Source organism: Nannobrachium achirus, assembly GCF_963921795.1.
Source record: "Nannobrachium achirus genome assembly, chromosome: 19".
Lineage (NCBI taxonomy): Eukaryota > Metazoa > Chordata > Actinopteri > Myctophiformes > Myctophidae > Nannobrachium > Nannobrachium achirus.
The window spans coordinates 34,909,791-34,936,325 of NC_137826.1; the positions used below are offsets into that span (position 1 = coordinate 34,909,791).

General features: G+C 40.7%; 1 protein-coding gene across 2 annotated transcripts in view; it reads left to right on the forward strand.

The window, feature by feature from the left end:
• The first annotated feature begins 613 nt into the window (after window positions 1-613).
• Window positions 614-26,535, forward strand: part of synj1 (synaptojanin 1) — a 50,414-nt gene continuing 24,492 nt past the window's right edge. For both annotated transcript variants that reach the window (XM_080748496.1, XM_080748497.1), the window contains exons 1-11: window positions 614-685; window positions 3,201-3,357; window positions 4,883-4,969; window positions 6,291-6,558; window positions 6,977-7,202; window positions 7,428-7,511; window positions 12,898-12,959; window positions 17,581-17,677; window positions 22,260-22,435; window positions 23,846-23,927; window positions 26,103-26,255. In XM_080748496.1, the coding sequence (XP_080604622.1) occupies window positions 3,234-3,357; window positions 4,883-4,969; window positions 6,291-6,558; window positions 6,977-7,202; window positions 7,428-7,511; window positions 12,898-12,959; window positions 17,581-17,677; window positions 22,260-22,435; window positions 23,846-23,927; window positions 26,103-26,255 (1,359 nt within the window). In that variant the 5' untranslated portion in view covers window positions 614-685; window positions 3,201-3,233. The remainder of the gene's footprint in view (window positions 686-3,200; window positions 3,358-4,882; window positions 4,970-6,290; window positions 6,559-6,976; window positions 7,203-7,427; window positions 7,512-12,897; window positions 12,960-17,580; window positions 17,678-22,259; window positions 22,436-23,845; window positions 23,928-26,102; window positions 26,256-26,535) is intronic.

Consider the following 26,535-nt stretch of genomic DNA (forward strand, 5'->3'; position numbering starts at 1 on the left):
TGTCTGGGTCACGTTGCGGCACGCTGTTAGCTGCTTCTCTCTCTCTCTCTCTCTCTCTCTCTCTCTCTCTCTCTTGGGTCGCGTTGCGGCACGCTGTTAGCTGCTTCTCTCTCTCTCTCTCTCTCTCTCTCTCTCTCTCTCTCTCGTAGCTGCACGCTGTTAGCTGCTCCCCATAGCTCCCCCTCCTCCCCCTGCAAGCAAACTGTAACCTGATACTTTCATGACGAAAATTGCGTGGCAGTACCTCTGGGGAAAGATTTGCATACTAAACCCACACATTACTTTTCTACAAAGTGTACATCGTGCAAATACAATAGCTTCAGGAGAAGCTGCTAGGAACATTGGGGTAAAAATGCACGATTTTTGTGCAAAAGGTGGAGTCTTTAGATGCAGTGTAAATGTGATTCTATCGCGCAGGATGCTTAAAAATAATTGAAGAGGTTCGCTGTCTATTATGGTCGTGGGATTCTTTTTTACAGGGCCAGGCTTTCCGCAGTAGCCAATCACAGCGTGGCCGACCTTCCGGGCCATGGGATCATGTCCAGAGGGCGTGTTTTGCGTTGGACTATGGTTGGCCTCATGGAACGTACCATTGGCGAAGAGACGTAGAGGGGTTTTGTTGTGACAGGACAGCCCACCACAGCAACCTGTGAAAAAGAACCCGGCGGCGGCGGCGGGGGAGACGGTAAGGCGAAGCATCGTTGCCCTTCCTCAGTGTTTCTTTAGGCAACGAGAGCTTTAATTTTAGTAACACGTTGAAAATGCTGGTTTGAACCGTAGAGTATACTGCTCCCCTTTATGTAACGTTACTAGTGTACGGCTTTCACTACAATCCAGAATGATACGCTAACCTTTAAGACTGGCTAACACACAGCAACAGCAGCATCATAATAATGCTAGGAAAGGAAGCTAGCGAATGCTAGCTCAGCTATGTTCCTGTTGAGCTGGCTGGCTGGTGAACATTGATAGATGTCATTAGACAGCAGCCTATGTTCAGATTGGTAGCCTGTAGATTGTTGTTCAACTGTCCATAATAAACCCACATATTGCCACTTAAAAGCGGTTTGGTTCGCGTTTAGCTATTCTTTATTCTGTCGCTGTGTAAAGTCGTGACTACCAGTGTCAGGTACTGTATGCGATGGATCCATTCCTCTGGCCTAACCATTAATCTCCACCTGCAGAACTGGTCTTCAATACAGTTGATCTGAGCACGCAACATCGACGTTGGGCCTGTGATAGTTACAGCATAATGACAAATGTATTGCATAGTAGAGATCAGAGACATTATGTCATACAGTAATACCATAACGGCATCACCAATACACTAATGTAATTACTCATGGCAGTATTATTACAGTACAGACATGTTTTTCTCCTATCAACTCCTCCAGGCAGAATTGTTGATATTCTTTATCAGGAAATGAATGATGGAATCATCCATACTTTTCAATTTAGGCATTTAGCAGCAAACACTGTCTTATCCAGACAGAGCAACTTACACATTTCAAATGTGAAATCAGAGTAATTGGCACTAACCTTAGTCAACAAACGTCACTAGTCCCATAAAATGAGTGCAAAGAAAACAATTTAGTGCTTCAAAGAAACTAGGAAGTATAGTCCGGGAAAAAAAGGGTGATTTTTGGCTGAACGTGGATTCGCCTGTAAAAGTTTTTTTCTCAACTGATTCTTGTAGCTTGGGGTCACCTCTTAAGGATTCAAGAGGATGACCAGTGATATCCATTGAGCATTTTTTTATTATTAACCCCTTAATGCCTGAAACATGGGCTCCCATTGACTTTCTATACAGGAGGAAAATACCCAGAAAAAGATTATTTTTCGGGGTATTTAAGGAGGATCTGAGGGGTCTAACTAGGGGTTTGTCATGATGCTGAATCCATTGCAGGCATTTATTTTGCACAAAAAACATTCCGTGGGCTAGAAATAGCCTCAGAAAACAATACACGTATGGGTGAGTATTCATGTTAGTCGGAGGCCTTAGGGTTTTTTTTCTCGTGCTAATCAGTCTAAAAGTGCAACATTTTGCACAGATGTAGCTCAGGGCATGCTCTAATGATTTAGCTAGGTCGGCGACCTTCGGGGTCACCACAACACCCACAAAACTCTGAAAAGTGATGACTCATCACTAAAGTCGATGGGAGCCCAACTTGATTTGGCCGCTGTGGCGACCCCGAATGTTGCAGACTCGGGCGCCCTAGCTAAATCATTAGAGCAAGCCCTGAGCTACATCTGTGCAAAATTTTGCACTTTTAGACTGATTAGCACGAGAAAAAAAACCCTAAGGCCTCCGACTAACATGAATACTCACCCATACGTGTATTGTTTTCTGAGGCTATTTCTAGCCCACGGAATGTTTTTTGTGCAAAACAAATGCCTGCAATGGATTCAGCATCATGACAAACCCCTAGTTAGACCCCTCAGATCCTCCTTAAATACCCCGAAAAATAATCTTTTTCTGGGTATTTTCCTCCTGTATAGAAAGTCAATGGGAGCCCATGTTTCAGGCATTAAGGGGTTAATAATAAGAAATGCTCAATGGATATCACTGGTCATCCTCTTGAATCCTTAAGAGGTGACCCCAAGCTACAAGAATCAGTTGAGAAAAAAACTTTTACAGGCGAATCCACGTTCACCCCCATTTTTCCCGGACTAGTAGGAAACCAGGTAAAACCCTAGCTTCTGTCAAAACAACATGGCTTTAACATTCTTAGCATTTCTAATCTAAATGACCAAACGTGTGTGAACAAGTAACCAACTAGATCTGCATAGATTAGAATATAACTTGCATCTATCAGCAATATACATGCACCCTAATCCCTTAAAAATAAAAATGTATTTTATTATTTTGTATAACATCAGTAGTTGATGCGGAATAACTTAACTGATAACACTGTGGAAAAGGCATACATTTTGAACCATGACTAGTAGCCTGTATTTTGGTATTGTGTAATACAATACCAACAATGACATTGCTCCATAGTAAAAAATCTCAAACTGAAACTACAGAAATGTATTGCTTCATAGAGCTACTGTATGTGCAATCTGGCTAACTATCGTCAAAATAAAAGGGAATGCCCTCTCTGTTTTGTTCCTTTTCATTTGATGCTATCAGAGTCTGTCTTGAGAGATTACTGTATGTGTTTTACTCTAATCATGACCATGGTCTGCTAATTTGTTTTCAGGTGTGTCATTGGTTATTTCACCCGGGATCAACAATGGCCTTCAGCAAGGGATATCGAATTTACCACAAGTTGGACCCTCCCCCCTACAGTGTCATAGTGGAAACCAGGAACAGAGATGAATGTCTCATGTTTGAATCAGGAGCCGTTGCCGTTCTGTGTAAGTAACATTGATTGGCTGGACTGCCATGCCAGATTTTGATTGCCATTTTCAAGACCCAAATAATATGTTGTACTTCACCTACATATATACATATATAGTTCAAAATAAAGATCTACTCCTCTTCTTTCCAACAAAAAAAGTAAGTTAGTTCCTGGCATGTTCCTTTCTTTAGTTATCAGCTTGAATAGAGCAAGGCCAAAGCTTGCATTTATACATACAGTATAATGCATTTTTATATTTCAAAGCAGAGAATAAAATAGCTGCATGATCGTTAGACCACCAGAGGCTGGTGTGTATGTGTGTGTAACGACACACAAATGCCTCTCACACCCCCCCCAACAGTTTCCTTACCTTTCAACGTGGGCGCGTGCGTGTGATCCGTGCACGGATCTTGCACGACGTGTGTGCACGCCGTTCCACGTTCAAAAAAAAAAAAAAAAAAGCATGCAAGTTTATTGAATTGTTTTATAACCACACTAATAAAAATACGTAAAAGGCGCTTATGGCACGTTTTTGGCAGTAGAATAGTTGCTCTAATTCAGCAGTTGTGTCTGTGGACCACATTTGCTTCCTTGATGAGATTTGAGGGGTGTCCTGGTAGAATGAGAAATTGTTCCATTTCACATAGTCCTACACAAACACAACAGGAAAATATGCTTATTTCTATTCTGATCAGAGCAATCACTTTCCACATATAAAATAGACTGGTATGAATGAATTGTGTTCTACTAAATGCAGTTCTGCATCCTAATGTGTACCGTATGTATCTGGATGTTCCTTTTATATATATATATATATATTATATATACTGTGTATATATATATATATATATATATATATATTATATATCCACGAGTTTCCTACGCCCCATAGTGCATTGCGCAAACGTCTGCATCGATCTTCCGCCGCCGATTTACAAGCTCACAACGGGTTGCATCTGCGACGCGACGTGAGCTTGTATGTCTGCTGTTAAACCCGGAAGTTTGGTCCTGATAGTCTCCAGTAAACTCCCGCGGAAACTTGTGGATATATACTCTTTTTTTATTGGAGTTTTGGGCATACCAAGGTATAATTTCACAATTATAACATACAAAATCTAAAAAAGGCAGCAATATAATACAATGAATAATACATATAATACGGATGTTCCTTAACCCGAAAAGGTTTGAGAACACTGGCTTTAGATACATAAAATAGAATAGTGCCGTATAGTGAACTCTAACCCCCTGCTGCTGCTTCTGCAAGGAGTTTGCAGCCCTAGGTGGAATGTGGAAGAGTGCCGTGGTTAGTGGTTACTGTCCTAGTGTACTGTACAAGCGTTCAGTCCCAACTACAGCCAATCACACGTGGTCTGTTCTGCCATAGGGTACTTAGCAAGGCACTGAACTGTTAACTTACTTGATTATTGTGAGTTGCTACTGATAAACTAATTTGGAGTAGTGCATATCTTCAACAGTGATGAACAAGCATCCAAAGCAATGATTTGATTTATTATTCTTTTTTCCCCCTTTCTGACTCATAGCGGCAGCAGAGAAAGAAGCAATTAAAAACACATACACCAAGATGGTCGATGCCTATGGGATTCTGGGGGTCCTTCGTCTTAACTTGGGTAAGTCACTTAAACCTCTCTACTGCAGTACACTGCGATGAGGGGGAGATACTCTACAGACCCCACAAGAAGAGCCTATAGGCTATGACCACCGTGTTCCACGTAGGCCCCTTTGACTGCTTACCAGTAAGCTGCTTTCTCTTGCCCTCCATGTGACCTTGAAGACTCCGTTATCACAACAGGGAGAACGCCGCGCAAAAGATTACAGCTCGCTCGCTCTCTCTTAGATCACTGAGATCTGTCTGGCCTGTGTTTGCCAAATAAAGGAAAAACAGCGAAGCCTTTTATTTATTTATTCGATTTTCTACCTGTTGCTTCATCGACAATGCACACTGCTCCTCTTTCTTTTACATTCATTCTCACCAAACCTTGATATCCCTTAACTTATCCATTGCACTTTCTTTGGTACCTTTTTCTTTCCTGTGTCCTTGCATCAACCTGTCCCCTTATTTTCCCCTCCACATTCTGTCTGTTTTAGAGCAGCATAATTAAATGCTGTAAGGGGTTAGACTAACATTGCATTGATTTTGCCAACATAATTACCAAATTGCAATAGGTAGGACATTTGACAGTGTTTGAGATGGTTTCCTAAACAACACATTCTCTGGCTACAGCAGTACATTTTGAGTTAATTCAAGCTATAGCATTCACTAAACCATAGCATTCATTACAGTCCTTTTCCCCCCTTCTGTTTGGCAATTTTCCACACAAATAATCTGTGTTGAAAAAAAGCCATGTTAGCATTCTTATCACAATCACAATATTCAGGCAGGGAAAATAAAAAGTTTGCGTTATCATTTGTACATACAGGCATGTAGTTAAGAACTAAAAAAAAAGCTAAACTAGCACAGTGATTGGCATTCAGTGCTGAAACCTGGCTCTGGGTAAAGCAGTAATAAACTCATTGTCTGGATAATCCTATCAGCTTGCCTGAAGATTCTCTCACAGATTCTCTATTGACAGAGTCAATAGAAGGGAGTTCTAAACCAATAATTTAGTTTGCTGTCTTCACAACACAATATATATATCCAGTGTTGTCTTAATGTGTGGTGTTCCCATACCATGAAATGAAGGAAACTTTAGGACACTTTAAACCATAGAACGGTAGCAATTACACATTGCCGCTTGAAAGATGAAATTAGACATTATGCACTATATCTGAAAAAATATTATTTGATGGCAGTTGCAAGTTAGGTTTGTATGTGGGAATGCCTTCATTCTGGTAAAGCCTGAGACACATCTTAGAAAAGCTGGGACACTATTGTTGGTATCATGCAGTTCAGTCATATGGACTTGGGCACCGCTGTGTTTCTCTCTGCAGGAGACTCCATGCTTCACAGTCTGGTGGTGGTGACAGGGTGCAGCTCAGTGGGGAAGGTCCAGGACTCTGAGGTGTTCCGGGTCACACAGACGGATTTTGTGTCCCTGAAGAACGACCCGGGAGATGAGGACCGCATCGCTGAGGTGCGGAAGGTGCTGAACTCTGGACACTTCTACTTCGCCTGGTCTTCAACCGGGGTCAGCATGGACCTGAGCCTCAACGCTCACCGCAGAATCCTAGAGGACACGACAGACAACCGCTTCTTTTGGTAGGAAGCACCGTGGCCTTTCATTTTAGGTTCTGTCGTGAGTTTTTAGTATGTTTTAGAAAGGTATTTTTTTACGCTGTCAGTTGGAGACAAGAAGGATAAATTGGAGGGACAGAATGACACCATCAAAACTGGAATGTTTGATTTGTACTTATGTGGTATGCAGTTTGTTTTGGTCAGAAGTAAAAAATAAAAAAGTGGATTTCATGTGTCACATTTTAATCGTGAACCCGGTTGAAAAATGGCAATCTGGTTTAGTTTCATAGATCTAGATTCATAGAGCCTAGTTAAGCTTGTTGGTACGTGTATCTGTCGGTGTCTGTGTGTGTGGGGAGTTCTGTGGTTTTGTTTATTGTCATTGTTTGGCCCGTCTTTCTTGATTTTCAAATCATCCTGCCGGCCACCGTTGACTGAACAGGAACCAGTCTCTTCACCTGCACCTGAAGCATTATGGGGTGAACTGTGATGACTGGCTACTGAGGCTGATGTGTGGAGGGGTGGAGATCAGGACCATCTACGCAGGACACAAGCAGGCCAAGGCCTGCATCATCGCCCGCCTCAGCTCAGAGAGGGCCGGCACCAGGTTCAATGTACGGGGAACCAACGACGATGGACAGGTGGCCAACTTTGTAGAGACGGAACAGGTGGGTCAGACCTCTACGCACGGATCCTGTTTCATGTAGCACTGTTCTGTCTTCCGTTTTTATTTTATAAACTGTGAACTGTGATTTATACATGTGAATGTTTTTGGAAATGTGTAAGATGTACTCAAAATGAAATAAATGTATCAGTTGGAGGGTGCATTATGCAGCCATAGATCAATTAAAATCGGCACCAGATAAGCATTGCCGTCTGTTTGCTTCCAACAGGTGATTTTCCTGGATGATAAAGTCTCGTCATTCATCCAGATCCGTGGATCCATTCCTTTGTTCTGGGAACAGCCTGGAATCCAGGTAATCACTTAAATGATTAAATAGATTTTCTCATACAAGGAAGTTTACTCATAAGGGCACATGTAACATAAACAGTAAAATGAATGGAAAGTGGAAGAAAAAAAAAAATGTACAGAGTGACACTGGGGAATAGATTAGTACTTATTATATGGAAATCACGTTAACTGCCCTGATTGTTTTTCTAACATCAACAATAAAATATGTTGCAGAAGAGGGTTGTTCATTAACTAACCCTAGCGTCCCTATTTTGGCCATGTCGTCATAGGTGAGAATTGTAAAAAAATATTGAAAATAACCAATCTAGAAGCTCACAATGCGTTCCATTGGGACATGATATGAGCTTGTATACTGTACATTCTAGGACCTAAGTGATTAACAGGTATGACATGTGTATACAGATGCACAAATGCATAACTGGATCATACAGAATATTCATCAGCTATTTCAAAACGTTTCTAAAAGGAGAGCTGAATGTTATCTAAAAAATGTTTGGCATGTGTGCCTGTTTAGACAGTGTAAACAATAGTCTGCATTGCTTGGGGCAGGGTAGGTGCAGGAAACATGCAGGAAATGGGCTAGTGGCTACCACCACCACCACCACCACCACTGTGTCTACGTTAGAAGTAGTAGTTCCAAACCCTTAGACCTAGTTTTCGTTTTAACAACCTTGTTTGTTCATGCTGTGTGTTTAGAAAAAGTCCATTAAGGGTGTTTTGTTGCACCTGAATGAGAACCGACACCCTAAAGGAACGGATGAGAACCCTCACCTGGTATAACAAATCCCATTCTTTTGTTTTTGCTCTGCAACTCTGCTGGTGATGGCTTCTCATACTGCCAGAAACGGATCCCCTCTGTGCTTTGCCAAAGGTCAATGGGGGTCAAGGTCAAAAAGCTCTCTTGTCACCTAATTCCCAAATGACTTTTCACTTTCACAATACCGACTGTACCTCCCTCCTCCAATTTGCTCAACCACATTAAACAACAATTCCGGTGGTGGTGTGCGTGTGGAATGGATCACTCACTCCTAACGTCCTGTTTTTCGGCCCCACTTTGTCCTGGCATGGCACAGACTGGTGGGAACACACCTGATAATGGGAGAGGGTGACACTAGACGTAGCATCTGGTAAAGGGCCTTTTCTCTGTTTTCCTCAGCTCCCAGACATCTTGGGTCAGGTGAGAGTCAGACATATTTTAGTTTAGAGGCTTGCTCATTTCAGTTTATTTATTTTTATTTTGTATTAATTATTATAATATTTGTCAGGGGCAAAATGTAAGAAATTCTGAATAGTTATTACAATACAAACAACACATTTAATTGTGAAAGCTATTGGCTCACAGTCATGTAGTAATTCCTTCCACACCTAGTATTAGTGTAGTTTAGTTTTAGTTACCGGTAGGTCTGAAAGCATCCCCCTAACAAAACACCTTATTAGTTAAGTGTGGACTTGTGGTTTTCACATCCATTACCTGCTGGTTTCTATTCTAGCTGTCTAGATAATTGGCAGTATTGTAAGTAATGAGGTTGTATGAGGTGAATGCAATTAACTAATTAGTAGAAAAGAATAGTAGAAGTAGTGTTGGAGTTTAGAACCACTGGCCAAAGGTAGCCGCAAATTGCAACACTAGATTTTTTTTAAATTGGTTGAATCTAGGGTTGCAATACCTCCCATAGCCAGCCAATGCATCAAAACAGTTTTTTGATTGTATTAAACAACGTCAACAATATTGCATCACAAATATTGCGCCTCTATGGAAACTTGAAGTATCCTCTTTCTATCTGCAAAGTGTAAGTGTTGAACTTTGGAAGCGCTCGTCTTCCCACTGCCTCTTGCATTATGTGACATTTAGAACCAGGTGGTCACAGGACCGCTGAGCGATTTTCCACGAGCGCTTCCAAAGTCCAGCACTTAGAAAAAATAAACACCTGAATATATAGAAAGTAGCCCCTAACATGTCTATGGTGGATTTTTATGAAACAAAACACTTTGCAGATAGAAAATGGATACTTTAAGCTTTCCATAGAGCCGCAATATTTGTGAGTTTGACGTCGTTTAATACAATCAGATAGCAAAAAACTGTTTTGATGCATTGGCTGGCTATGGGAATCTAGTGTTGCAATTTGCGGCTTGGCCGAAGGTGTGTTTCAAGGCCAGGTGGAAGGATTATATAGCCTGGTCTGTCCTTCAGGCCTTTTGGGTTAGGTCTAAGCACACAACAGTGGACTTGTGGGATGTTTTCAGAGGGAATCACTGCTCTTCTGCTTTTGCAGTAGTGTTCTAGTCCCTAAAAACCTTCACCAGTAGTCGATCCGTATGGTAGGATTATTTTTCTCCCCCTCCGTCAGTCCATTTCATGGTTCAGTAGGTTGTGGAGCCCTCAGCCTGTTAGTTTTCTGTGCTCAACAGAACAGCCTGTACCTGATGGGAATGGATTTACAAATTAAGCCTCATTAGTCTAGCTGGCAAAGTTGCATAGAATTATTTGACACAACTGAAACTCATGGCTGAAAAGAACTAACAATGCAGCCATTAAATCCTGTGAATCCTTGAAAAGATAAGTTGCATTGGCAGGTGTAGAATGGGTCATTCTGTCAGTCAACAGTAGGTTTAGGGTTGGCTAATATTGACATTACATCGATATATTGTGATATGAGATCATCTGGGAGTTTGGATATAGCAATATTGTGATATTGCATAAGTGTTATCTTTTCCTGGTTTTAACACATACTGTAAGCACAATTCTGCTTTTTTATGGCAAACATACCTGATCTACAAGCTCACAATGCAACATATTCTGAACTTGAAGATCGACTGTTTGTGTGGGAATGTGCTTGAAAAAAAGAATATATATTGTCACAATATCGATATCGAGGTATTTGGTCAAAAATATCATTAGATTCTGTCCATATTGCCAAGCCCTAACTAAGTGTTAGCCTCTCCATTGTCAGAAACCTGATCTATAGCATCACTAGCTAGCTCAGCACCTCATGAAGAATGGCTGGGCAGAGTTTGGCTGTAACATGATCAGAAGTCATCCTGGGAAGTTATTAAATATGCATGGCACAGACCTGGGGGGGGGGGGGGGGGCGGGGGGGTATGACAAAATGGCAGCAGCATGAAGCAATGTCTGGCCTTTTAAGGAACAGGTCTGGCTACTGTAGGAGCTTATATTCTGTATATGAATACAAATCGGGCTGAGAAAGAAAGACATACGGATGATATGGTGAGATGCAGACAGAGAAGGATAATTGTACAGTGAGAGAGACATACAGTGTGAGGGGTGAGATGCAGAGAGAGATACAGTAGATGTACACAGAGAGAGAGAGAGACATACATACAGTGAGGGGGTGAGATGCAGAGAGAGATACAGTAGACGAAGAGAAAGAGAGACAGAGAGAGAGAGAGAGAGACATACCTACAGTGAGAGGGTGAGATGCAAAGAGAGATAGATGTACAGTGAGAAAGAGAGAGAGACACACACAGGGTGAGGGGGTGAGATGCAGAGAGGCGACCGCTGTTTTCCCCAGGACCCTGAGCGCAACGGTGGGGGCGCGGGAGTGTGGGGACTGTCAAACATGATAGAGGCACGACGGAGAACAACAAGAGTTACAAGACGGAATAATGCTGCTATTGTCCCAAAAGTGACTGCTAAATAATGCTGCTAATTGTCCCAAAGGTGACTTTATATTCCAATAAAGCTCATTTAAATTGAATTGTTATTGTCATCCACTTGCACAATGACTCTGCATTTTAATTAAATAACACTTTACTTGCAAGGTTATATTTTTCCCAGGGTTGATTTTTGATTGATGTATTTATTAGAAGTATTCCATAGGAAAAGGTACAGTTTCATGACAGTAAACTAATATTGATTCACTTAATTAATAGTGTAATATATACACGTTAGGAAGCATATATTTGTAAAAGTAAACGTATATCATGTATTTTAGGAATAGCGTTGTATGCTACTCGGCTTTCCATTTCGCAAAAATGTTGAGAGGCACTCTTGCCGATTTCGTAAAAGTTATTCGCGACCCTCCCTGCCCATCGGCCCCCACTGTTGCGCTCAGGGTCCCTGGGAAAACCGCGGTCGCTGCAGAGAGAGATAGATGTTCAGTGAGAGAGAGAGGGAGAGACATGTGTGAGGGGTGAGATGCAGAGAGAGGCATACAGTTAAGAGAGTGGGTGACTTATCATATAGAACAGGGTTCCCCAATTAGTTTTCCCCAAGGGCCAAATCATGTCTAGGGTACCAAGCCGAGGGCCACAACATTGCAGGGGGTGACGGTGGCGTTCCCACTACTCCAGTGACAGTTCAGATATCGTCGTTGTCGGGTGAAAATCTTGTATGTCCAAAACCGTTCGTTTTGCATTTATCATTTTAAAAATGATTTAAACTAGTGAAAACAGCCGATCTACAAGCACACAACGCCTCGTGCTTGTAGATCTGCTGTTTTCACTACTTTTGTGCGACGGCCTTGTTTGATGAAGCAGAGCTTTACTTTGCGAAAGAACGTACACATTTTGAGATACGGGTTTTCAACCCGACAATGACGATATACTAGTGTTGTTGCTGCTCTTATACCACCATTATTACTGGGGTTGGTGGGGGCCAGACAGTAGCCCCCCGCGGGCCGCAAATGGCCCGCGGGCCGCCTATTGGGGAACCCTGATATAGAACCACAGAAGATGGCAGACATGTCCCCAGAGGAACCGTAGTGATGATGATGATTGATGCATGACTGGTTGGAAAACCAAAATGGATGCTTGTTGTTTATGGCCCATCTAACCCGAGCGACCGAGAGGGACAGGAGGGATGCAGACAGTTAATCAGATGTACTGTATGACATTCAGCAGAAAAACACCACGTCACTGTTAGAGGATGAAGGGAAGAAGGGGATGTGTGCGCGAGGGGAACAGAGGAAGGACAGACTCAAGTAGAGACCTGTCCTTTGTTCTGGGAAATAGGCAGTGAGACAGCCCTACCCCAGGGCCTGTTGGTTTAACTATCGCAGAGTTCCCCAGATCAGCTACCTAGAAAGAAACAGGTGTCAGATAGGACAATAAGACATCTCTGTCTCCCTACTGTCTTTGTCTCTGTGTGGTTAGATGTCCCCTTGCTACCCCTGTTTGTTGCTTTTGGTCACATGAAACGACTTCCGTTGTTATGAAGGTCTGTGTTCCTCCGACATGCAAATCCTGTCCAAAATCCGTCCTAAATCAATCCTTAATTTTCTTTGGGTCACCAGATTCTTTGTCCTGCGCCGATGACTGTGTGAATGCGTACATGTGTGTGCGTGAGTGTGCGTTAAAGAGAGAAAGACAATCGTGAATAACAACTTTGTGACTTCTCTCTTGTCTCTGTCCTTGTCATGTTCCTGCTGCAGGTTGGCTCTCATCGTGTCAAGCTGTCCCGTGGCTTTGAGGCGAACGCACCAGCGTTTGAAAGGTAATTACAAATGTATTTGTCTGTTTTGCACTTCTTGACTGGGAGAAAAGGCAGTATAAATCAGAGTGTTCAACAGTGAGTGCAGCACAGTGGGGCTGTTCTGCCAGCTACCTCTTAATCTAAACGGCAGTGGTGTGTGTGCGTGTGCGTGTGTGTGAGAGGGCGTGAGAGAGTGAGTGAGAAGAATACATTGTAGAATAGATGATAGACTGTGACCCAAACTGTGATTGAGAGAGAATCCCATAGGGGCGCCTGCTGGCCTTCTGGTCCAGGCGCATACCACTTAGGCATGGATGCCTGGCGGCGTCGCCGGTTCGATTCCCGATCCGTACAACCTTTGCCGCATGTCGCTCCCCATCTCTCCCCCCATTTCCTGTCAGTCTACTGTCCTATCAATAAAGGCATAAAAGCCCCAAAACAAATATTTTTTTTTAAAAGAGAGAGAATCCCATTAGTTAGACCCTCCAGAAAAATGCAATTATGCGATCACATAATTTCCCGCATAATCAGCCAAATGTTGCAGATTATGCGGGGGTCACATATTTTCAAATATTTGCGCCCGCATATTTCGGAACTACCCACATATTTCACTGCCTAAAATCACATAAACCCCACATATTTCACATCTTTAAGCAAATTTAGCGTAATTCACAACTTTTCATATATACTTTTCGGCATATTTTGCATGTAACATATTTCGCAACTTTTTGCATATTCCGCAACTTTCTGCAATTTCACCGCATAAGATCACAAAATCCTGTATATTTCATTGCAAAATCAAGGATCTTTGCCCGCATAATCAATGATTTTAGTAAGCGTTTTTCTGGAGATTCTAATTAGCGTGTCTATGATTATGGCTACAATTTCACAATAATCACACTCATTGTGCTTCTTTATACTGTGAGGTTATTGTGTCTGTGAGCCTGGTGGTGGTTGGAGAGATGAGTTGTACAATGTTCTGGTTATCTATGCTTGTGTAATGGTGAGGACTGAGAGGTGCATGCAACAACTGACCACATAATTACTGCCAATGTTCACAATTTCATGAAGCCATGATTTTCAATTACTTTGGATTGAATTGGTTGGATTGAGGCGGTTAATGGTCGAGAACAGTCAGAAAGCAAGATCAGAGTAAATGGAATGAACGCAAGTCTTACAGTACATGTATGTAGTACAGTAGGGGTGTAACGATACATTTTAATAGCGATTCGATACATATCACGATACATGGTTGACGATACGATACTTGGACGATATTGGTTAATTCATGGCGATACGATACGATTCGATTCAATGATTTAAAATCGATATAGTAACTATTTAGCAAATACATTAAATCTGTGTGAAAGGTGTGGATAGTGCAGGTTATTAAGGGAAACATGTATTATTATGGATATAAATAAGTAAACACAGTGATTATCTGCCAAATACATGGACATTGTATATTGACAAACCTGCACCTTGACATGAACACAGAGATTACACACATTTATCGGTAGCACTTTACAATAATGACCTGTTATAAAGCATTTATAAACATTTATAACACATTAATAAGCAACTTGTAGATGAGTAATAATGAATGAACAAGCGGTTAATACATGTTTATTTAAACATTTATAACTATATTTAATAATCATTTATAAATTGTTAGTAACTAGTGAACTATTCATGAATAAGCCATTTATAAACAATTATAAATATATTTTAAATCATTTGTAACCAAAGTTATTTAGTATTTATAAGCTATTTAGAGATAAATAACTAATCATTTACAAGCTATTCATATACATTGGTAAATGTTTAGTAAAACATTTATAACCCTTTTTATGCCTTTGTAAATGATTATTAAAACATTAATAACACAGTTATAAGTTATTTGTAGATAAGAAACTAATCATAGACAAGCTATTTATATACTAATTCATTATTTACAACTGTCTATTTATGTGGCCTCCATTTTTGTTCATGTTTAACAAATGCTTTGTAAAGCATTCCTAAATTATCTATAAATCATTGCTAGATGTTATCAAGAGCCCTAATGTAAAGTGAAGACACTTCATAATCTACAACTGTCTGTTAATAATGTGGCCTCCATTTTTGTTCATGTTTAACAAATGCTTTGTAAAACATTCCTAAAATATCTATAAATCATTGGTAGTGTAAAGTGAAGACCACGTTAACAGACAGTTCATGTTTAACAAATGCTTTGTAAAACATTCCTAAAATATCTATAAATCATTGGTAGTGTAAAGTGAAGACCACGTTAACAGACAGTTGTAGATTATGAAGTGTCTTCACTTTACATTAGGGCTCTTGATAACATCTAGCAATGATTTATAGATAATTTAGGAATGCTTTACAAAGCATTTGTTAAACATGAACAAAAATGGAGGCCACATAAATAGACAGTTGTAAATAATGAATTAGTATATAAATAGCTTGTCTATGATTAGTTCCTTATCTACAAATAACTTATAACTGTGTTATTAATGTTTTAATAATCATTTACAAAGGCATAAAAAGGGTTATAAATGTTTTACTAAACATTTACCAATGTATATGAATAGCTTGTAAATGATTAGTTATTTATCTCTAAATAGCTTATAAATACTAAATAACTTTGGTTACAAATGATTTAAAATATATTTATAATTGTTTATAAATGGCTTATTCATGAATAGTTCACTAGTTACTAACAATTTATAAATGATTATTAAATATAGTTATAAATGTTTAAATAAACATGTATTAACCGCTTGTTCATTCATTATTACTCATCTACAAGTTGCTTATTAATGTGTTATAAATGTTTATAAATGCTTTATAACAGGTCATTATTGTAAAGTGCTACCCATTTATCCATAGACCAGTGTAGCTATATGGAAAGGAAAAGTAATTAAACCCCTCTTTTATTTTTTTCTTCTTAAAAAAGCTAAATACAATGCACAAGTTGGTAGTATCGATACAATCGATTCTTTGCACTGCCGATTCGATACGATACAAAATAAAACGATACGATTCGATTTTAGCTGTTTTCATTTCGATCTACTTCGATTTTTTAAGTTAAAAACAATATTTCGATACAGTTACTATATCGTTACACCCCTATAGTACAGTAATAAAAAAGTTTTCTATGAAAGCCAAATGTGTAAGCTATCAAATAGTTTTGAAATTTGGTTTCTAGCTGCTACAGAGGCTGAGTAATACGTTTTCCAGAAAAACTGGGTAATTTTCAAATCAGTCTTTAAGGCTTTTTCAAATCGGACTAAATGGGTTAAATATTTTGCAAAGATAAATAATTGTGCGAAAGTGCGATAAAGTAACTAGGATAGAAACATCAAACCTAGCATCTATCTGAATAGCTAAATAATATTCTACCAGTTGTAGGCAAGTAAACAGTATATGTCTAAATAACATGCATAATATTATGTGAACATGTAACCAACATAATACTGTATCTGTATAGTATAATTACTATCAGAAATGGGCAACAAGGAATGTGCTAGGGGTGAGGTAGTCTGAAGAGTTGAGTCTTCAGACTGCGGCGGAAATTGGGGAGTGAGTCTGCAATTTTGACTGGTCAGGGACAAAGGGTCATTCCACCGTTTGCGAGCCAGAAGGGAGAAGAGTCTAAGACGCATGGAGTGTTGGCCAGGGTGTCAAACGGCACTGGAGCGGAAAGTCAATGTGCTTCACTGTAAAATATAATCAGAAATCTGACTATTATGCAAAAATAGCAGCTCCAAATTGGCTTAGTCTAGGTCCTCATTTATCAGCATGTTGAGGCGCACTAAAACACATCCATGTCAAAACTCTCACAAACAGATGAAATAGCAGTTGAAAAATGTCGCCTGTGAGCTTCCATCACATGATACGTGCATTTAAAAAGCAAGACAGTGCGAGACTGCTAGCATTTTTTGACACGGAAAAGCTTTTATTGACAGCAGAGAACGGGACGTGGAAGCAGACAGCGGTAGGCTGCTGTTTGAGAGGGAAAGGTGAAGAGTCATTCTCATAGCAGTGCAGCACAGAGGCTGGCAGTGGAGCTTCCATCACATTCTACCAGGTTGATTTATGACACAAGCGGCAGTTAATGAGATGCCCAGTCATGTCTGCAACATTCCATGCTTGCTGTCTGCTTGTTCTGTGTGCCTCTGCAGTGCTGGCCTACAGTGCATTGTTCAAACTAGTTAGTTGGCAGAAATAAGAAACCTGACCTAGAGCGCTCTATCGTACAGGACACATCACAAAGATGCATTGTTTTGATTGACTGATAGAATACTTAATTAGCAGTTTGCATAGGAATAGCACAAGACCGTACAGTTCAGATACAAGGTCTACTAATAGGATTTAAACCCAAGAAAGCACTATGGCTTGTTGAGACATGATGAGCCTTTTTCTGAGTTGGAGAGAACCCATTTTTGTGTTGTGAGGTTGTTGTTGTGACACTCGATTATGTAATTTTTTGAACCTCTGAATAAAGTAACCACTTAAACCCTATATAATTTGTTGCACGTCAAATAGCAAAAATAACATATGGCGAAAACAGCCCTATAACACTATGCTGTGACATTGCTTTACTTTACACCTGTGTGGTGTGTGTGTTGGTGTTTTCCAGGCACTTCATAGCTCTGCGGCAGCTGTACGGTAAACAGGTGATCCTCAACCTGTTGGGGAGCAAAGAGGGAGAGAACATGCTCAGTAAAGCATTCCAGGTGAGAGGAGACATTTTGGATGTACAGTATGTTAAACATGTGATGTTACTGTCTGGCTTTGACAGGACAGGGCTGATAGGGTAGGGCTGAACGATACATATCGTTCGAGGGTATGCGCGTGACATCATCATCATACCAGGAAGTTATGCGGGAATGCCTACTGAGTGGCAAAAAAACGACTTTCTGGACTGACAGCCCATACATCCAAACAGAAAAGTCCTATCTGATTGCATTAAACAACGTTAAACGACGCTAAACTCACTTTGCCACTTGATGTGCCTCTCGATTTGCCATTCACTTTATGCATGCGCATACCCTCTATTGTTTAAGCTACCACATTGCAATGTGCGCATGTGTTATAGTCACATCACAAAGAATAAAATGTGTGCATGTGCCATAGTCACAACACAAAGAATAAAATGTGTGCATGTGCCATAGTCACATCGCAATTTAAGAATGCAATGTTCCAAATGTATGATTACATTTAATTTTTTTAAACACCATGACCGTCAGAAGTTGTTAGCCTTTCATCCATTTTGGAACACTTTAGTTTTGTTGGAAGGCAAGTGCATTCCAACAAAACAAAAGTCTGTTTCAGATGCGTTCATTGGTGAGCAGACTGAGCACATGAGGCTCCAAACACCATAAAGAAATTACAGTAGACAGTTGGCTGCTTTCCACCTCGTGAAAGACACACTACTTGACTATTGTTGATAAAGAGAGTTTTAATGCAATTGCTATCACACTGCTATCAGTGTAATGCAATATATCTTTGTGATGTCCTGAATCCCATTAACTCACTTACTGCCAATTAAAAATGCCCTCGAGTGGCATTAGTGCCAGCCCTCTCCATAGACTTCCATGTAATTTGTAGTGCACAGATCATGCACACCCATGCACAGATCATGCACCATGTTTGTGCAGGCTGTTCACAGCTTTCAAACAAAAAAAAAAGATTGGAAATCCGTTCAGGCATTCTTGAGATAATAGCCATTATGTTTTACATGTTATGTAAACAAAAATGGCTGCCCTGTATGTTAGATGGGGTTGTATGGGGGTGGAACATGCAAAATCGCGATTGAAATCATGTTCACTAGATTTGATGGGGTCCAAAAAAAAAAAAAAAAAAAAAAAAAAATTCTAAGTAAAAGTCGCCCAAAGTCGCTTGGCAGGGAAGCCCATAGTGAGAAAGTTGCTCTAAAAGTCGCCTGGCACTGTATGAGTTAAGACACTTTTATTCATTCACAGACGATTCACCCAAGCAAAGCAACATCATTAATATCTTGTTGATAATGGACTTGACAGTTCTCTCAGGCTTTGGCTAATTAAAAATGTGTTAAGGACATTTACCTGTATGGTTAAGCCCAATAATAATATTTAACATATTTTTGTTGTCTATCACAGTTACCCAATCCTGTTGCAGTCCTGTAAATGAATAGAAGTATTTCCTAAGGTATCTAAAGTATTAAGCCACACATCAAAAGCAGCTCACCGGCTTGGTATAACAGATTGTACCGTTTTCAGATCGAACCTGATATACTAACTGCCTTGTTTGTTTGCTCCGAAACGTCTCTCCCTCTGCCGTAGTCTGTTCAACCGACTTACCCAGGGGGCAAAGGAAGGTGTGCTGCATTTGCCCCGACATAAAAGGTTGTCCACCAGAAATATTATCTATGACCCAGTAGGATCACAACCTATATGGACAACCCGGTCAATTTGTACGGAAAAGTTCCAATATGGCCGCCTCAATGTTAGCCCCTATTAGTTTTAATGGGGGGTGAATAGGGAAAAATTTTAAACTGAGGGATATTTCCACGAAACTTCACAGGTTGATCAATGGTATACATATGAACATTTTTTGTATTGCAAGTTTCCATTAAATCCAATATGGCCGCCACAATATGGCCGCCATAATGTAAGGACCCAGAAAATAGGTTTTGCCTCTAACTTCTGAACCAGATGAGCTAGAAACGCAAACTTGGTGTCTATTTCATGGTGTCTGACCATGGGAGACAAAATGGAATAGCTAATTTTATTATTGGGTGTGTCTGGACCTTTATTGTGCATATTTGCAAGATGGTGGACTCCCAAAATAGAGCTTTAACATAATTTCTACCATGATTGTTGACTGCTTTTGCAAATACAAGCAATATGAATCCATTTGCTAAGATTTATGGCACAGAAGGGACTTATACCTGTATTATTCTTGAGTTTGCATGTTGTCAAAATGGCTGTAAACGTGATATTATATTTCCTGTCCGATTCTACTGTATGTAGTTGTAGCAATGACTTCAGATAAAATCAGAGACCAAAACAATGTATCTTAGAAATAATTTTTTAATTTAAAAAAAAAGAAAAAAAGAGAGAGATTATCTCAACAGTCACTATCACTGTCATGTGTACCTATCCTGCTGCATCTTGTCTCCAGTCCTTGGCAACGACACCCCAAGTAGCATGCAATTCCCTTCTTCGCACATGAACAGTTTTTCTGGCAGCCTTTGATACAGCTACATGATATTGCCTTGTCCATTGATATAGGCCAGGCTGGCTCTGTAGATGGACAGGGGACTGCCTTCCCATGGCGGCAGCATGATATAGGCATCTATATCATGCTGCCACCCACCTCCTAGACCTTCCAGAGCTGTGGGTGAGAACAGAGCAGGATGCATATCTTCCAATCCATCACATGGTCTCAGCCCTTGGACTCGCACAGTGTCGTGCCCTGCCCTTTATTCACAGCCTGAGTGGCAGAGATACCACCAGCTATCCCTTTTTCACTGGAAAGAAGGCATGGTTCAAGACCAGCATGGGTCTAGATCTCCCTGCACTTCAGGAGTTTGGTGAAAATTCCTCTTATTCCCTCTCAGAGGATGTCAAGAATCAGGCTAGAGACCTCACAATAGCTGTATATGCATCAAAAGCTGACCATTCGGAGGACTTTGACCTGGCAAAGCTGAGAGTGTACAAGTTCCTAAATAACCGATCAACCCTGTTGAAGCACAGAAAATGCCTTTGGCCTGCACCTGAAAAGAGCCGCTCTTGCAGCCATAATAGATAAAACTGCACACATCGCGAAGCCAGACATCCCTTGCTTCACTGAATATGGATGGTCTCTCAGTGATGGGAAGGCAGTCCCCTGTACATCTACAGAGCCAGCCTGGCCTATATCAATGGACAAGGCAATATCATGTAGCTGTATCAAAGGCTGCCAGAAAAACTGTTCATGTGCCATCCATCCATCCATCCATCTTCAACCGCTTATCCGGAATCCGGTCGCGGGGGTAACAGTTCCAACTGAGACTTCCAGATTTCCTTATCCTGCGTAACTTCCTCCACTCCCTCTGGGAGTATACCGAGGCGTTCCCAGGCCAGTCTGGAGATATAATCCTTCCATCTGGTCTTAGGTCTGCCACGGGGTCTCCTCCCAGTGGGACGTGCATCGAGGACCTTCCTAGGAAGGCGCTCGGGGGGCATCCGTACTAGATGCCCGAACCACCTAAGCTGACTCCTTTCCAAGTGAAGGAGCAGCGGTTCTACTCCAAGTCTCTCTCGGGTGATTGAACTTCATGTATGTGTGAAAGACCCAAAAAGGCAGTTGCATTCATTTCATTGAGATAATCTCTCTCTTTTTTTCTTTTTTTTTTTTTTAAATAATTTTTTTTTCCTAAGATACATTGTTTTGGTCTCTGATTTTATCTGAAGTCATTGCTACAACTACATACAGTAGAATCGGACAGGAAATATAATATCTCGTTTACAGCCATTTTGACAACATGCAAACTCAAGAATAATACAGGTGTAAGTCCCTTCTGTGCCATAAATCTTAGCAAATGGATTCATATTGGTTGTATTTGCAAAAGCAGTCAACAATCATGGTAGAAATTATGTTAAAGCTCTATTTTGGGAGAAAATGCACAATAAAGGTCCAGACACACCCAATAATAAAATTAGCTATTCCATTGAGTCTCCCATGGTCAGACACCATGAAATAGACACCAAGTTTGCGTTTCTAGCTCATCTGGTTCAGAAGTTAGAGCCAAACCTATTTTCTGGGCGCTTATATTATGGAGGCCATGTTATGGCGGCCATATTGGATTTCATGGGAACTTGCAATACAAAAAATGTTCATATGTATACCATTGATCAACCTGTGAAGTTTCGTGGAAATATCCCTCAGTTTAAATTTTTCCCTATTCACCCCCCATTAAAACTAATAGGGGCTAATATTGAGGCGGCCATATTGGAACTTTTCCGTACAAATTGACCGGGTTGTCCATATAGGTTGTGATCCTACTGGGTCATAGATAATATTTCTGGTGGACAACCTTTTATGTCGGGGCAAATGCAGGTTTCCTAAAAAAAGGCTGGTTTGCCCCCTGGGTAACTCTTATTCTTGGTACAATTGAAGCAAAGATAATAATTTTGAATGGAAGACTTCCATTGTTCCTTGTTTCACTAGATGGCTTAATGAGTTTGTATCATTGCAACAAACAAGTTACAGTATGTCTTGTAAAATCAATAAAAAAAATCATATACTGCACAAAAGCCGCTCACTGTGTTCCCTCTCACCATCCCTCCTCAGAGTCACCTGAAGGCATCGGAGCACGCCAATGCTGTGAAGATGATTAACTTTGACTACCATCAAATGGTGAGGGGAGGCAAAGCTGACAAGCTCCACAGCGTCCTGAAGCCCCAGGTCACCAAGTTCCTAGACGACTGTGGCTTCTTCTACTACTCAGCAGAGACCGGTATCGCCAGGTGATCACCTCCAGTCCACACACCGCCAAAACCCATTGAACCCACACAATGGACCAGTTGATTTACAGGTTTCCCACGGTCATGACATTCCTCATTAAAAAAAATATAATTTCAAAACCTGGAAAAGGTTTGGAACTAATCAAATGTTTTGGAAAATATTTGGATATACAGTACATTGTTTTTGTCTAACATTACATGAAATATGTAACACATGGTAGAATTTAGTGCTGCGCTGCACAAGCTGCTTGAGAGGGGTGGCCTTATGTATACAGTACATGTTGGATCTACAAGCTAACAACATGTTACACTGTGATACGTTATTAGCGTGTAGATCTATTCTTTTTGTCACGTGACACCTTCGCTCAAGTCTGTCTGTTTGTTGGGAACCCTGGATTTACTATATTACGATGAACCATCACCAGGTGATCGCTTCCACACACACTACAAAACCCTGTAGTTTTGGGATAAATTTCTGTTTTGGGATAAAGGTCCAGACTGGATATTGTTTCTTGTCCTCCCAAACTTCATATACAGGTAGATTTTTTTCTGTATGCAAGGTGTAACATAATCTATATTCTGTTCCGTTTCCTCTGTGACTCCATACTCCATATAGGAGTGTAATACAATATAGATATAGATTGTATTACACTATTACTGTATACAGAATCTATTACACCCTGAATATACTCCAGGTATCAAGTATGATCAAGAAGAAGCAGAATTTAGTTGTACCCTGACTTACTGTACTATACAATAGATTAAGTATTTGGTTACAAACATTGAGACTGCATGCACAGGTGGCTGTTTCATGCAATCAATTCCCAACAGATCCACAAACCCGTTGTTTTGGGGGCATATATACTTCATCACGTAATTGCACGGTGTTGCACGGCCAGAATATCTGACATACATGCTCACAACTGCGTCGCAGATGTGACCGTTGTGAGCTTGGAGCTCTGCTATTCATTTATAAATTAGGCTTGATGGGCTGCCGGTTTGGAGCTTTTTGAATTGCTATTATTGTTTACACACAACAGAAACCATGCTATTATTGTTTACACACAACAGAAACCATGCTAATATTGTTTACACACAACAGAAACCATGGATTATACTTTTCAAGAGCAAGAGATCACAGTAAAAATCCTAAACATTCTTCCTCCATACTGGGATAAAAACAGCAACTGACAGTTTGATGGGATGCATTTTTACGTGTGAGTGCAGTGGCCACTTTTCCATTGCATCTTATGAGGGGTTGGGTTCTTTTGGTGCCGGCCTGCATGCGCATACTCAATTCACATACACTAATAACAGATAACATTACTAAGGTTGCATTTGTATACTCTCAGAACACTTAGGATCACAGAACACATCAAACTCACCCTCTCGTCCTCTGGTTTGTGTTTTCAGGACTCAGAGTGGAACCCTCAGAACCAACTGTCTGGACTGTCTAGATCGAACCAACAGTGTCCAGTCCTTCTTTGCCTTGGAGGTAACCCCAGCTGTCATGTTTTTAATATATGATGGTATAATAATGTAGTTATAAACACTGTAGACAAAATAAAATTGTGTATTGGTATATTATACTTAAATACACTTGGACAAAAACACAATTGTGTATAATGTTTTATTATAGTTATGCTGTAGACAAAATACAATTGTGCAGGCCTATAATGGCGTATTGTAGTTAAAGCTGTAATCGCCACGTAAAGCATTATTTACATTTTGTATGTTAATAACAATATAGCTAATAAAGCAGTGGATTAGATTCTGTGGCACTCTACTGGTTTACAAGGAGTGTTAAGGTTTTGATTTATCTGCCCAAACAGGCTTTCCGTCTTAGCTCAGCAGTAGACATTTTGCAGATCGATCTGGAGACCTGGGTTCACATCCCGGATAAGGCATAAATCTTTAGGATTGCAGCTTTAAATACACTCTTTTAGAATCACATAGTAGCCATAGTAGTCGTTGCTAATTGACACGGTATGATTGGGGTTTTAAAATAACATGGACACATTTGTTAAAAGAAACTATTTCCTTTTCACTCCAGAAAAAACAATGTTAACTCAGTCGGTGCCATATTTAAAGTGGGATGACCTCTTATATTGCCGGTTCGCCAACAAAGGGTTAAAAAAATAGTGTGCACGCTGGTGCACACATTCGTGCACAGATCATGCACTATGCATGTGCATGCTTTTCACAGCTTTCAAACAAAAAAATCCGCTTGGAAATCCGTTCAGGCATTCAGGAGAAAGGAGCCCTTATGTTTTCTTCAAATGTAAACAAACATGGCTGCCATGTTTGAAAGATGGGGTTGGTATGGGGGTTAAACATGCAATTTCGCGATCGCGATCATGCCTAGTACACTGTTGGAGGTCCAAAATTTTTTTTCAAAAAAAAAAGATTTTTTTTTTTTATTATAAAAAAAAAAAAAGACGTTCAGAAGACGTCTGGCAGGGAGGTCCATAGTGAAAAAGACGTTTTAAAGACGTTTTTATCATAGAAACATATTTTTTGGCAGGGTATGAGTTAAGCACCATAAAGGGCGAGGTCGCGCCATGTCTTGGCCTTCTGGCCAAAGGGATTTGGTTCCCCTGGCAACACGGGGATCTCCATATTTCCATATATGGGCATAAAAGGGATTTGGTTCCCCTGGCATCACAGGGATGTCCATATATGGCAATAAAAGGGATTTGGTTCCCATTACATCACAGTGATGTCAGAGTGTGATGACGGAGCGCAAGATTCAGTCAACAAACAAATCTTGCTATGGGCAGTTGCTTTTTGCCAGACCCATGAAATGGGTAGGCCTACATAAGCAAATGTCTGTCCGGGTTTTCTATATAAAGGGTATATATGATGATGACATGATGATGACATACCTACAAAAGGCATGATGTCATAAATGATGATGACAGACAGGGGGTCTGGCACAACCAGGTTGACCTGGTCTAGTTAAATAATCGCAGGCAGCAATGGGTGGTAAAAAAAAATTAACATAAGATAAATTAACATTTATCTTATGGCTAAATGCAGATGGAAACGTAATTTCAAAACGTATGTTCACAATGCATCTATTTAATAACCTAAACCTACTGTCAAGCAATAAGTCCAGCCGGGCCCTCTGTGTCTCTGTCCTTGGTGCTGTAATGGCTGTATCTTTTTCTCTGTCTTGTATAAACATGATTATTGATTGTGGCCGAAGGTCGCAGTTTAGTATGAGAAACGGCACATCGTGTCACCGTCCGACAGTGTGCGCTTTTTTACAGTCTATGGGTTTGTCGCTCTGACGTCACGCTCTGACATCACTGTGATGTCAAGGGAACAATATTAAGCCCATATCTAACAGGACTTCATACGGGAATGACGTCACATAATGAATAACTGAGTAAGCATGTTTGGGTACAGTACATGGATCTCCAAATATGGGTACCAGGGGTCTCCATATACGGGTAACTGGTCCGATATACATCACTGGCCAGATGGCCAAGACATGGCGTGACGGGTCGCTTGTCGCGCTTAGGCGTCTTACTGGTTATTCTCTGTTTGTTACACCTGCAACAAGCCTGTTGTCTTTATGCACATGGTGCAACCATTAACGGCTGTACTGTATTATTCATAGCTTCCGTAATTCATCATTATCTCCTATCTCTCCCCTTCTTTTTAGATGTTGCCAAAGCAGTTGGAAGAGATGGGTCTGACCGAGAAGCCCCAGCTGGTGGCCAGGTTCCAGGAAGTGTTCAGGACCATGTGGACCTGCAACGGAGACTCTGTCAGCAAGATCTACGCTGGCACTGGGGCTCTGGATGGCAAGGCCAAGGTACACACTGAACAACGGGCTAAATACCTTGCACTGTCTGAGACCTTTATGTCTCTGCGTGACTCAGGATCTGCGTCTGACAGATCCTGACCAGTTTTACAAGTTCTGAACAATAACCTTGCACATTAAATGCATGGCCTTTGCTGTGTGAAATTGCTCCTCTGTCTTTTTTTACTCCCTGAGGTTTTATTTAATGAAAGTGTGTTAATTGCTTTGGATGCCAGTCGAAGGGGTCTGCAATTCAGCGGGGCCAGCCTGCTTCTGCGATAGATATCTGGAG